This window comes from Pyxicephalus adspersus, chromosome 5, assembly GCF_032062135.1.
Source record: "Pyxicephalus adspersus chromosome 5, UCB_Pads_2.0, whole genome shotgun sequence".
NCBI lineage: Eukaryota > Metazoa > Chordata > Amphibia > Anura > Pyxicephalidae > Pyxicephalus > Pyxicephalus adspersus.
In genome coordinates, this window is record NC_092862.1 from 53825727 (window position 1) to 53839318 (window position 13592).

Genomic DNA, 13592 nt, shown 5'->3' on the forward strand with positions numbered 1-13592 from the left:
TACAAATCTCACAAGTTTATTTGGAATGGTTAATGTGCTTTTTGCAGGAATCTCTACACTCTTGGCAAGACCTTTATTCGGTGGCAATGCTTACTGCCAAAAGGGAAAAAAACCCATAAATGTACAAACACAAAGGTTTGTTTGTGGTTTTTAAAGGTTTCTTGGACCAAGAAACAGAGTACAAGACAGATAGAAAATAAGGAACATGGGAAAACAGAGATAGCTATGTGTAGTCGTCTGATAATTTAGAAGACGGCAGAAAATTCCACCACCAAGTTTCAATTAATGTATATCTTTGACTAATGTTATAAAGCTTGCACGGCTTCTTGTTAACGGCTACTATTTTTGTAGGAATGTCAAATAACAAATGCATAAACATTAAAAAAGTAACTTTGGTCATATTAAATGTATATGAAAATTATTTATTTTTTAACAAAATAAATTCCTATTCTGAAATCACAAAATAAATCTAGTCCTATAATAATTATTACATCTTTGATTTAACAAAATATTATTATATTAGACATATCAAGTAGATCAAAATCAGGTAGAGCTCTTCATTGGAAATGTTACTTTTTCTCTTTATGGCATTGGCAAGGTTAATTGCGAAACAACAATGAATTACCTAAATAAGCAATTTTTATTTTGTGCAATGAAAACATTTTACCAACACCTTTGTATTGTTTTTAATATGCCCTCCATTAACTGCAACATGTTTTAGAGTTTCCAGGCAGAAAGTACCGTTTACTTTTGTGATTTATATCATTGTTATGTTTTTACAGCTTGCTGTTGACAAGGTGAGGTAATTCAACTACAATTTTCCCAATGTTTTTCCCTGTGTACAGATAATCTACAGCACGGAAAACAGACTCCAAGCCAGTAAACTTGCCTTCTGGAGATAGTTCTCCATTGTCCACTTCACAAACTAGCTTCCCAGTTCGGTGCAATTTTACCAAAGACATAATAGCCTCCTTGTACTCGGACATATACTGGGGCAAGAAAAAGCCATGGATGCTAGCAGATTTTTTTAGTAGTACTGCAGGTAGGGCTGCTTCTTTCACAGGCAAAATACCTAGAGGTGTTTGATACCCCGAGATAAAGCCAATTATTATAAGATGACCTTTGGTGGCCAGGCATTTTACAGACATATCAAACATTTCTCCACCAACAGATTCGTACACTACATCTACTCCCTCTGGAAATTTTTCCTTAATTATGGAAGCAATATTTTCTGCCTTATAATTAATTGGGAGATCACAACCAATAGATTTTAAGAATCCAGCTTTTTCTTCAGATGAACATGTCCCAATGACATAGCAGTTAGCTTGTTTTGCAAGCTGCACAGCAAATTGTCCTGTTCCACCGGCCGCAGCCGTCACCAAAACTTTCTTTCCTTTACTCAGGTTTCCAAACTCTTTGAGGCTGATGTAAGCTGTTGTGCCACTGATGAGAAAAGTCAGAAATTCTGGTGTTACTGAAGGAACTGGAAAAGCTGTCTTAGCTGGTACAACAGTATAATCGGCAAAGGAGCCTGTATGGACATAAGCAACTGGCTGGCCAATTGCAAAATTTTTACTAGCACTTAGTCCCAAACCTACAACTTCACCAATGCCTTCAAAACCAATATCAAATGGAGGCTTCACCATAGCATCATATCTTCCAGATGAAAAGTTGATGTCTGATGCATTGACGCCCACGTATCTAGGTAAAAAAAAGTCAAGAGAGAAATCTCAAACGGTTTGTATAAAATATACTATCATTCAAAACAAATTCTAAAACTGATAAAATGAAATATCTATAGAATAATAAAAAGGTCATCATGCATTAGTTTAAAATTTGTATTATATAATTTAGGTATTGACTGTTTGTATGCCAGAATCCCATAAAAGTAGTATTACCTAGATTCCAATGAAAATGTAAAATGTATTAGAAACTTTTTATTGCATTACTGGCAGGATTACAGTAATTCTGTTATTGACCTAACCAAGAAGCCTTTAACAGCAGCTTGTCCTGTGTGTGTTGCAGAGAAGATGAACTAAGTGTAGCATTTTCCAAGTATACAGCAAAGCCTAAAAAAGGCCCACTGCAAAGGTCTCAGTACAATATGTTCCTCAAATAAAAAAACAAGCCAGTACATAGGTCCGGCCAAACTTCAAAGGCAACCTTTTTTTACAAAAGTTAATTAAACCACTCTAATTTAATATAGAACATTACATCCTTGCTTCTACAAAATGGAAGATTGAAGATTCATCTACAGAGCCACTGGCTTCTGCTTTTGTTGACCCTACAAACGGTCTGATCTGTGCACAATGCCTGATATCAACATACTGAATGTGAGTGGTTTCTCTACTTTTTATGAATTAAGATTGCCTTTGATGTTGCACCAGATCTGTGCACTCTCTCCTTTTTATTTTTGAGATTCACTAAGAGCATCCTCTGTGCCATTTATAAGAGCAGCAAGAGCTAATGTTGCTGGATAATTTTAAAGATTCATTCAATATGTTGGGATACACAAACGGATCATCAGGCACAGATCTGACAAATAGTTTTAGTCCAATATGTTGCAATAAAAAAGGAAAGCGTTAGAGATAACCTAGTAATAGTAGTAGTATAACCTTTTTTTACTGTAGGACATATTTAACAAAAAAAATTAAACGTTTCCTAAAATAACCACTAAAATACCAAAAATTCTCCATAGGCAATACTTTAAGCTGATAAACCTTAGACAATGGTCCTAAAATTGCTCCTTTCATTAAGTGCGCCTGTTGTTACCTTATTACAGCTTACATAGCAAGCATCACAAATAGTGCAGATGTGTTTTTTATTCTATTTTTTTAAAAGCCATTATATTTCAGGGCTGATATCGAAAGAAAATCTGGTGTGTGTACAGCACTCGTCGTCCATCGTCCGAACAACCATCCTGGTGGATCCACGGACGACGAACGATCTAAATGGAAGTGAAGGGGGAGAGCATGCAGTGGGGTGTCAATCTGTTGTCCATAGAGCAGAGCTGTGCTGTATGTACAGCGCTCGTTCATGCATCGTGCAGTCATTAGTTGTTGGAAAGGATTCTGAAAGATCCTTTCAATTGACAATTATTGCACGTGTATACAAAGCTTTCCTAAGTTTAATTGCTATTACAAGAAGGCTTAAAAACCCCAGATCCTCCACCAGCCACCTTGTTTTTTTGCCATCCACGGGCTCCCAGAACATGAGGTAAACCCTGTACAATTTGGGGTAAACATCACCACCCTATTGAAGACATCCTGCAAACTCTACAGCATTTTATGCACAGTTGTGTGTAACCCAGTGCTCAACCCAGAAGTTTTTTTAAGCCGGGTGGGAAGAAATTGTAGGCGGGTGGCAGCCCTTGTATTGTGACCAAACTCTTTAGTAACCACCCAAAAACAGCTGGGTGGGTGCTAAAAAGGGCCGGGTGGTGCGCCCAGATAAAAGGGCCTGGGGAGAACATTGTTAACCATACACTGTGGTACAGTGCAATGCAGAATACCTAGCTAAATATGTTGGGTTTCCATTCCGAATAAATGTCACTGTGGTATGTTAATTGTTTGTAGACTGTGTACAACTGGGATCTTAGAACAGTACATTATACAGCTGCCTTTTTTATTAATGTAGCACCCTGCAGGTAATTGAACTGTAGACATGCTGAGCACTGTAGGGGCACAGCAGGAAAGAGGAGTTTGGGGTGTGAGGTGCAGGGGAGCAGTCCTGGTGTGGAGGAGACTGAGCTCCTGTGTCTGGAAGGGGTGCAGCATTCCAGCAAATGTGTGGATTCATCTACCAGGAAAGTGAAGGCCGCATTCCTGCACATTGTAAATGCTGTTCCCTTTCCTGTCAGTATGCTGTCTTATCTACATGCCGGACATCTTTGCCCCAGGTAGAGGTAGGAAAGTGGTTCTGAGTCAGTTCCAGTGTCTATTGCTCTGTGCTGCTAGGACACAGCATTGGAAGGAAGAGTGTTGGTAAAAGTTCTATGAATGCCGCAGCATGGATTTAGTGTTACCACTGCTGATTGTCCATCATTCTGAGGACGGTTACAGGAATGTCTATTGTGCGGTGTGACACTTCTATGGAAGTAGCGCAGTGCTCAGTCAGTGCTGTCCCTGTGTCACACTGGAAGTAGTCCCCCAGGGCAGCTAATCAACCAAAGAGGACCTGTCACCCGCTTCAACCAGAGTGAAGGAACTTTCCAAGCTGTCCTGCTGTCAATGGGGGCCCCTCAACATATTGATTCAAAAAATTGCCAGCTGGTAAACTCTGTGTTTATTAGGCTGTGATTAGGTAGATAGGGGCATTACTGCCGGGGAGCATTGCATGGTGTTGGGGTAATGTAACCATTTACAGTTTATTGTGTTGGTATATTACTTACAGGATCCTTAAATATTATTTTTTGCAACCCTCTTTATTTTCAGCCCTTTCAAAAAAACCAGGCCAGTTGTCACTGGGAGTTTGGGTGTCACCAGTTACATCATTTTGCCTCGACTTGAGGAGTGATGGTGCAAATGATAGTGGTGGGGAGATCACCATGTGTAGTTTTGTCTGGGATTTTGTCATGCTTTCAATATTAACTATGGTACTCCTATTAGTTCACCCCCCTTGGCAATCTTGAAAAACAGCTAGATACAGTATTTTGGGTGTAGTACAACATGCACACAAACTTTTGCAGCTTTCTTAGGGACCAAAGTCCCCAATTACTGCATCTACTGCAAATTCGTGCTGGGGAGATCAGTGCTGCCACATAGGACTTGCAGATCCAAACCCTACAGACAGCATCAATTGCCTGGCCTGCTCCCCATAAAACAGGCTGTTCTGAAAAGACAAAGGACATTCAAGGACCGCACACTGTTCCCCTAAACAAGTATTTACACCAAAACTATTCTCTTTTCGACCAGAGGTTTAACAAGGAAAATGCTGGTGTTTTCAAATATGTGAGCCAAAATACATCATGTGTAGTAGGTAGGATAAAAAATATCATTGTGTATATACTGCTCAGAAGTATTTTGACCTATTGTTCCAAGTATAGGGACTCTCCTACAATGACGACATACAAAGCGCAAACAAACATGCAAAACTACAAAAGAGATAATTTTTTGAAAGGATTTCCAGACCATTAAACACTTTTGCTTCAAACATCCAAGGGTAAATTAAAGAAGAGAATGTTCATATTAACACATCTGTCTATTAAGTAGACATTCACTAATTTGGATAATATTTAATAAAGTCCTTAATTATTTAAAGGTTTAAACTAAATAGAAATAAGTCAAGCTTGGAGAGTAAAATTAACAGATATTTTTCCTGCCATATTTACTGGCCCAGTTCGCACAAAATGTGATGTCTCATTCTTCTTGCTTTAGCTGAAATGTTTCCAATATACCATTTATTTTAGAATTCATAATATAGAGTTTAATAAGGAGCATGGCCACATGCTCTCAGTGATAGAAATCTTACCACTGGAACCCCTGAGAAAACATCAGGTGATATATTGTCCAATATGAATGATAAAAATATAAAATATTTCTTTTCGGCAGATTCACTCCTTAAATGACCACAGAAATACCTCACACACCTAATATGAGTATATAGCTGCCAAGAAGGCAGACTGCATAAACAAATCAGTGGCTTAAAGCGACATAAAATGTTTTTGTCTTTTCTTCTAAACTTTGGGAAGATAACATAAGAAAATAGTATGCCTATTTGTACCTTTGTTGCACTCCCCCACTATAGTGATCTAATGCTTAACCAAAGTCCTATGCATATATGTACTATTGTAAGAGCTCAACCCATACATGACAATAAACAGGCCAAGCAACTGGCATTGTAAGAAGCAGCCGGAATGAATGTTCTTGTTCATTCTCCAGCAACAGAAAACAGCAATACAAGAAAAGTGCAGATGTATAGTATACATCACTCTTACATTACAGTTTTCAACCTATATATAGGTTTAGTTTTAGGACTTGGGCACATTATAGCATTCTCCGTGAGCTTCTGGCACACAACAATTGCTGGTACTTGGTGTACAAATTCTGTATTATGCCTAAAGGCTGAATGCAGATGGATGCTCAAAAGAAACATTTGCTTCACACGCCTTCAAAACAAATGCAGATTGGAATGCCAGGCCACAGTGATGATGATGATACAGCTCCACTTTTCAATAGTACATGATTTTTTTTGATAGGCCATAATGTTTGTTTGTAAATAGTCTGTGGGCATGTACATGGGCTTCTCGTGTAGTGGAGTTTCAATAAGCGAACCCAGTACATTATTTACTTTGCTTGGCCCTGCAACACTTGAAGAATTAAGATGAAATACTTGCTACTCCACCAGAGCAACCTCTTCTCCAGCAAGGGAAGCAGCAAGCTCTACGACTACTATTTTCCTTTTTCATTAATAGCTAAAAATACCCAATGAACTGAGAATAAAATGTTTTTTTTTCAACACTGATATTACAATGTGATAAATTTGCTGTACTCTTGCTATGATATAAATTATATCACACATAAGGGTTTGAATGCAGTAAGCAAAAATCCTGATTTAAGAAGCCCCTATGAAGTGGAGGCCCTAGGCTATTGCCCTGTGATCAGACAACAAATAGGTAAGAACACCAAAGGCAAAGGATGTGATAATACACATGCATGAAACTAGAGCTTATTTTATTGGTGTTCCTGGCTACAAATCATCTGTGAACTCTGCTCACCTCCCTCAGGCTTTGTTAAATACAGAGACCTTGATGCTTCCTTGGGCCCTGAGCATATATAAGGTTTCAATGATGAACACATGCTGTTTTCTGAGTTCTCTTTAGTGGGCAAGAGGTGAATCAAGACCTGTGGTACCTATTAGGATTATTATTGAAATGGGGATTATTATATAGTCACAAGGATATGCACACTACTCTTATTTTAGACATTCCTGTGCTCTGCTGTTAATTTATCAGTGATGTGTTAGCATTAGGTTCACGTGAGTTATAGAAGGCATATAAATATGTAAAACCACGCTCAAAGAAAAGTAAATAGCTGTTGTAGTTGTCTTATGACTAGAAACAATATGCATGGCTTTCAACTGGTAACCAAATCATGTTATTTATTCTTTTCTTGGATGTGGAAATACTGCCCTAAAATTAAGAGAGAATAACTGCTATTTACAAGCAACTTCAAAAAGGAAAAATTCCTTTATTCCCTACAGAAAAGACATCAATTTCATTTATGGGGCTGGGTTTATTAAACTGTAACTTTATCATGAAAATCTGGTTAACAAGAAGTCGAAACAAAAATTTGCTTTTGCTGATTTGATTAGCAAAGTTTTACTCTAGACCAGCAAACCCCCCAATTTTCTCTTGTATATCAATTCAGATTAGAACGAGATGTTTTTCTTTCCCCTAACCTGATTGGATTGCTGAGACGAACAAAAGCTTTTCTAGCTTGCAGTGAAAGTTCTGCCCTCTTGTTAAATAACCCCTATAATTACCAAAAATTTGACAAGAAAATGACTGACAAATGGGATGTGATTAAAGCAAAGGGTTTGAGATATAACAGATACATACCTACCCGAAATTATTAAATATTACTCAGAGAATGATGCAATATTAACGTTCCAGGGAATGTTGCTGGTAATTACACAGTGAAAAGTTTATCACCATTTACTGTGGTTTTGCATAAATAATAAAATTATTATTAAAAAGTTTCATAGAAAGCAGACAACACGTTAACAATGTCATCTGAACAGACAGTGAAAAAAAAAGTGGAATATCATTTTACAAGGTTAACACTGTAAAGTCTGCCTCCTTAAAGGTCTGGCTCTTGTACTTTATTTCTGGATAAGCCATAGTAACCCCTGAATGTCCCATACAAATGGCAGCGTATGGCTTTATTCTATCCTTACACAGACAGTAGACATATCTCGGACTGAATGACCAGGGGAAGTATTCCCATCTCCACTCTGCCTCTTTGAAAAGGAGGTGGGGAGGAAGAAAGTGGAGGGAGGAGAGGTAGGGGCACAGCAGATTAACCCCTGCAGTGTTTGAAGTGTCAGCAAACAAGCTACAGGCACCTCCAACTGTAAAGGGGGTTAATTGCTGGGGAATAACAATAAATCACAGACTGGAATTCCTACCGGTTGTTTGTACCTTCTTCTCTACAATCAAATCACTATGTGGTCACTTAAAGAATAACTATTTACTTTTGAATATAAATTGAAGCGGTGTAACATAAGCCATACATTATGGCAGCAATAAAGCTTACAATGCAGAAACACAAGACAACTTCTAGCAACTGTATGAAAATACACAGTCAAGGAAACTTTCTTCTTTATGTTTAAAAGACTAGATCTGAATCAAAACAAATCTATGTACTGCAAAGAGAAAGCCCAGTAAATACAACATACTAAGAAAGCCACTGGGGCAAAATACAATCAAGATCTGTCTACATCACATGAAAGTTGTGTGCAATAAATTCCTCTTCATGGGTCAAAGGCATAGTGTGAAAACAGGCAAAATGATGCTCATTGCAAAGAGACAGGAATAACTTCAGGTAGCCACCAGTTGACTGATATACCAGGTCATTTGCTATGGTTGCCCTCAGGTGCTCTGGAGTAGATTTAACCCTTTGCTCTTTTTGGCTCATCATCCTGTAGCAGTCAAATGACTCCATTAGATCAGACGGACTGTAGAATTTTGCTGCAAAATACACCTAGATCTGTAAATGCACGTACTATGTATGTTGTTGTTGTGCATGTGTGGTATTTGTTCCTCTATACTAAAAAGGCATCAATTACAGTACTGCAGTGTTTTTTTTCCATTGGGCTAATATTTGCAAAAAGAGACAAAAAATGTGAACAACCTCAGCCCTTCTTGTTTAAAATTATTCCCAAGTACTTCTGAATTAATCCTAAACAGATTATACATTCTTTATAGCACTAAATACCTGCAATAGTTATCTCAGCAATATTAGGAACTTTTTTTTTTGCTTATCGAGAACATTTTCTAAGTACTTATAGCATGACTGTAAACACAATTACAAATAATGGGGAAAAAATCTAAATGTGGCATGAATGAAAATATAAATTGGTTGGCACCACTAATCTGCACATAAAAATATGTGCATAATTAAATACAACTGCTAACACATTTCAAAGAAAATAAGCAAATAGGAGAAACAGTTGTTAAGCTGTGTAATTATGCAACCGTTTCAGTTTAATTCCAATGCTTCACTCTTTATTCCTAAAATATTTTTGGATAAGGGCAGTCTAAAAGCAGCAATATATGACGATAATTGTCAGTAAGTGTGTGCATATTTAAATAATAGATATCCATACACACATACATATAACATGTATATATTCTTTAGAAGATGGAGATGAAATAATAAGAAATAAAAATTCTGATAGAATGCCTATTAAAAAAAAATGTGCTTTACATGAAAACCTCTTACAGAAAATCATTAAAATAAACGTTTTTAAATCCCTTATAATATATATTATTTTGGGGAACCAAAACATCTTTAAAGTAAAGAAAAAAAAAATCTGAATATTTTTTAAGCAGAAAAACTATTCTTTCATAGTCCTATTAGCCTTTATATTAATAGGAAAAGGAAATAGTTGAAAATTAAAAAAAAACAAAAAAAAAAACACTAAACTAAAAAAGGTGAAAAATCTAAACATTATAATGTATTTAAATAGGAAGCAAAATTATTATTTTTTTTTTTTTACAAGTATTTTTGCATATTACACAAATATTGCTTTTTTTCCTTTAAAAATAAATCAGTGAATCAAATTTGGTCACGGAATATGGAAAATCAGGTACCTGTATTTTTAATGTTAGCTCTATATATAAAATATTGATAGAAAAAATGTAAAGACATAAAAACAGATCGCCTTACAATGCCTATGATGAGCATGGCCGGAAAAAAAAGGCATAAAGTAGGACATGTTTATTTTTTAAGGTTGGTGAGGTGATATTATTTTTCAGCAAGTTTAGGGGTTAGATTGGGTCCAGTTGTAATAATTACTCTCATGGCAACGCGATGGCTGCTGCCCGCTGACAAAATACCAAAATATGGCGAGACTCATGGGCGCTTCCAAATCATTTGGCAAAGGTGGTAGTGAAACTGACCACACCCACAAAGCTATTTTAATATGGGAGCCTTGTGTATTTTTAACAGTTCCTGAAGATAGAAATTGCTGCAAAAAATGTAAAGTGGGGAGGAGCTGCATGATGGATTCATTGATGTATATACAGAAACTAGGCCAAATAAAAAGAACATTTAAGCCTTTAAAAGAATACTACCAAAACATAAGGACATAAAGTAACAAACTTTATAAAAGTATAATCCATAATCTTTAGAACAATTTTTTTAGACCTTTTATACTATATACCTGTGTATTATTTCTGACATTAGGCATAACTAGATGTTTAAATTAAAATAGTGCTTTGGAATGTTTTTTATTTCCCAGCTGATTTCAGAGACATTAAATATAAATATAGACTTGTGAATATCTGTTCTGACTAGGAAAGAGTTAATTGATTTTTATCTAATTCCCATAATACACCCATGGATAGAATAGTCTCCCCAGTGCTTGCAGGTACATGGATAGTGAATAATTGTTAGCAATATATAGAGTGTGAATGGTATCAGGGAAGTGATGAGTGTCCTGAATACTTCTGTCTGTAGGTTGTGTATCCTTGGGGTAAAGGAGGATGATAGAGTTGGTGTGGATGGATACCAGGACAAGGAGCTGCAAGCAGTGATTTCCCTTCCTAAATGTTAGTGACGTGCAGCACAGAGAGGGATCACTCACTCCCTATGGCTGAGCACATCTCCGGATCTGGGGAGGGATTTGACACCCTGCTGTGGGTGATCAGCCCAGCTGCTTTGCATCTTCAGCTCTGCCAACCTGCAACACCCCCTCCTCCTCTCATACTGCAAGCCAGGTAAGTGTCATTTCATGGCGGATCCCTATACCGGAGAGTGTGTCTGGGAAATCTGAAACACATGATGCTAAAATAAAATGAACCGTCGCCAGATGGCGGCTGGTACAACTTATTTTGGGATCACAGAAAAGCAAGAAGCTGGCCTGTAAAGGATTAAAAGCAAACTATGTTTTATGTGCAAGCAAAGCCTGGGAGAGGAGGATAGCTTTACAGGATGAACTGTGATTATGTGTGGGGATGATGGGGGGTGTAGTACAACAGTTTTAAAAGTGTGTGAAAGTGTTCGTGTAGATCTTTATTCCTGCATATACAATGAGCGAATGATTGCATTTCTCTGGGTTTTGTGCTGGGTGTCCCAGAGCCTGTCCTATAGTGTACAATACACCTGGGTGGCATTGCCAGGCACAAGGAAAATATAATAAGTTGCTTACCGGTTCCTGATGAGGAGATCTTCATCCCCTGGAACTGGCACTGCCACATTGGGCAATAAAGTGACAGCCTTTGTGAAGTCAGGGCTGAGCTGGGTGACCAGTAGCTTTTTCATAGTGCTGGGAATGGAGGAGCCTTGGAAATCCACAAAGTGCTGTGAGTAAGACATGTCCACAATGGAGCGGCGGGGCAGCAGGCTCCGTGTGGGGTGCAGCAGGCTCAGGCCAGCTCGGAGACAGCTCATGTCTGCACTTTGCCCAGGCCGAGCCCTGCCATACACACAGGCCGGAGTACACAGCCTGCTGCTCAGGCAAGCTCTATGCAATCCAAACAAATAATTAGGCGGGTCTCTCAGTGCTAAACTGACACAGCCTTGTATTCCTGTCCCTCCCACCCCTTTCTTTCTCAAACGTTCAGGAAGAGAAAAGAGGCAGCAGATAGAGAAACAGCCAAATCCCCTGGAGCTGAGCTAATGCTGCTGCACCGTCACTAACATGAAGAAAGTTGAGCTGTCTCCGAGCTGCCTCCCACTGCTGCATGCCAGCTGCAAGTCCCTGACATGTGCAGCCATACTAACCGCCTATTTCCTCTACATGACACCGCAATCCCCTACACAGCCCTAATAACACTCACACTGGGAATGAATAGCTGTGTGTATTAGGGAGTGAAGGGGTTAATGCAGACGCACAGAGAGGTTAAAGTTCATACAAGTGCCACCCTGGGATTTGTGTGCCCGCTGTAAGCCCTGTGACATGTTCTCACAAGGTGATACAGATCAGCTCTGAGGGGAAACCTGTCCACATCATGTTGTGTGGGGCCCATCCTGAGGAGAATGCCGCATGTGTGCTCCCTACACTGCCCACTACTATAAGGTGTCCCTGCCAAGACTGGCAGCCTTTTGTCTGCAAATAGTGGTACCCCTCTCATAGTGTCCCTGCACTGAAAGCCATGTGAGGTAACTGTTTTCAGCAAAACTTCTCTTAACTCTTTCATGGCTGCCATGCATCAGTCAGGTTGAGGAATTCCTCCCCATTGTGAATCATTCACTTCAGCTGCAGCTATGTACAATAACCTGTGACATCAGTCCTCACTTTACAGCTGTTAACACTTTGCATTATGTACTCCTTGGCAATTATACAGACATGCCTGCTCCCTAATTAGCTCCCTGTATCTTCTGTGTACATGCCACACTGATGTATGGATGGAAATCACTGCATGCAAGGTTTATAGAGCAACACAATACAGTGCCATTATTTGTACATAAACACTTAAATATGGAATACATGATTGTTATCCTTGTATAATATTAATATTTACTTTTAAACTGCAATAAAAGTAAACAGACAGCTAGTAGAAGGACAACAAACAATACAGAGAATACAATATACAAACATTAAAGTGCAAAACAAAAACATGCATACAATACACAATAGAAGCAGCAGAGCTTGCAATCTATAAAACAAATCTCAGCTTGTTACTGAATGAGAAATAAAAGTCTCCAATCAGTGGGTTGACATTTCTATTCTATTGATGTAACAAGTCTTGCTGTTTATCTTGAAGGAGGGATACAGGGGGAGACATGGTAGAAATGAAAACAAAGCAATTAAATAGATTGACAGGTGTGGTTTGTGTGAGATGTGTATGAAGTGTCAGGGTGACGTTGGCAGGAGGAGGAGGAGTAAGTAAGTGAAGCAGGAAAGGCAGCTCGATGTGTCTGTCTATCAGTTGAGAGTGTCTGAGAAGCCCAGGGATCTGAATGTGTGTGTTAGATTACACAGAAAAAAGAAGAGGGACGCTGGATCTCCTCCTCTCCCTGGAGTTATGCACAGCCTGTGATCACTTCTCTCCAGCGAACTGAAATTCATCTTTTTTACTAACTCTTTTCATCAGCTGTATTTGTGTGTGCTTATTTGTTGCATTTTTTTCAGAATGCACTCTAGCTGACAGCGTGCGTTTGTATGATTGAAGAATAGGAAGTAATTCCCGGGGATGCTGGAAGGTGGAGAAGCCATCAGTGTATGTATCTCTTCTCTTACTACATCTCTGATCTGCCATTAAATGTTCATTCGGAAAGGACACACAGGAGTCAATCAGCTGCTGGCAAAGAAGAAGCAGAAATGAAAGAAGCCCTGGCAATTCACAGAAAGCCCAGAGCCACGAGCTGAGGGGGAAAAAGTTGCAGCTTTTCAGACTCTTGTTTGATCTTGGATAAAGGCTGTAG

At 38.6% G+C, this 13592-nt stretch overlaps 1 protein-coding gene across 2 annotated transcripts in view; it reads right to left on the minus strand.

Moving 5' to 3' along the window:
* Positions 1-401: 401 nt before the first annotated feature.
* Positions 402-13592, minus strand: part of PTGR3 (prostaglandin reductase 3) — a 13779-nt gene continuing 588 nt past the window's right edge. Inside the window, exons 1-2 of one of the 2 annotated variants that reach the window (XM_072411526.1) lie at positions 11374-11837; positions 402-1701 (exon numbers count right to left, since the gene is read on the minus strand). In XM_072411526.1, the coding sequence (XP_072267627.1) occupies positions 777-1701; positions 11374-11615 (1167 nt within the window). In that variant the 5' untranslated portion in view covers positions 11616-11837 and the 3' untranslated portion in view covers positions 402-776. Of the gene's footprint in view, positions 1702-11373; positions 11838-13592 lie in introns of those variants that run through there. The other variant, XM_072411527.1, reaches the window with a different exon arrangement.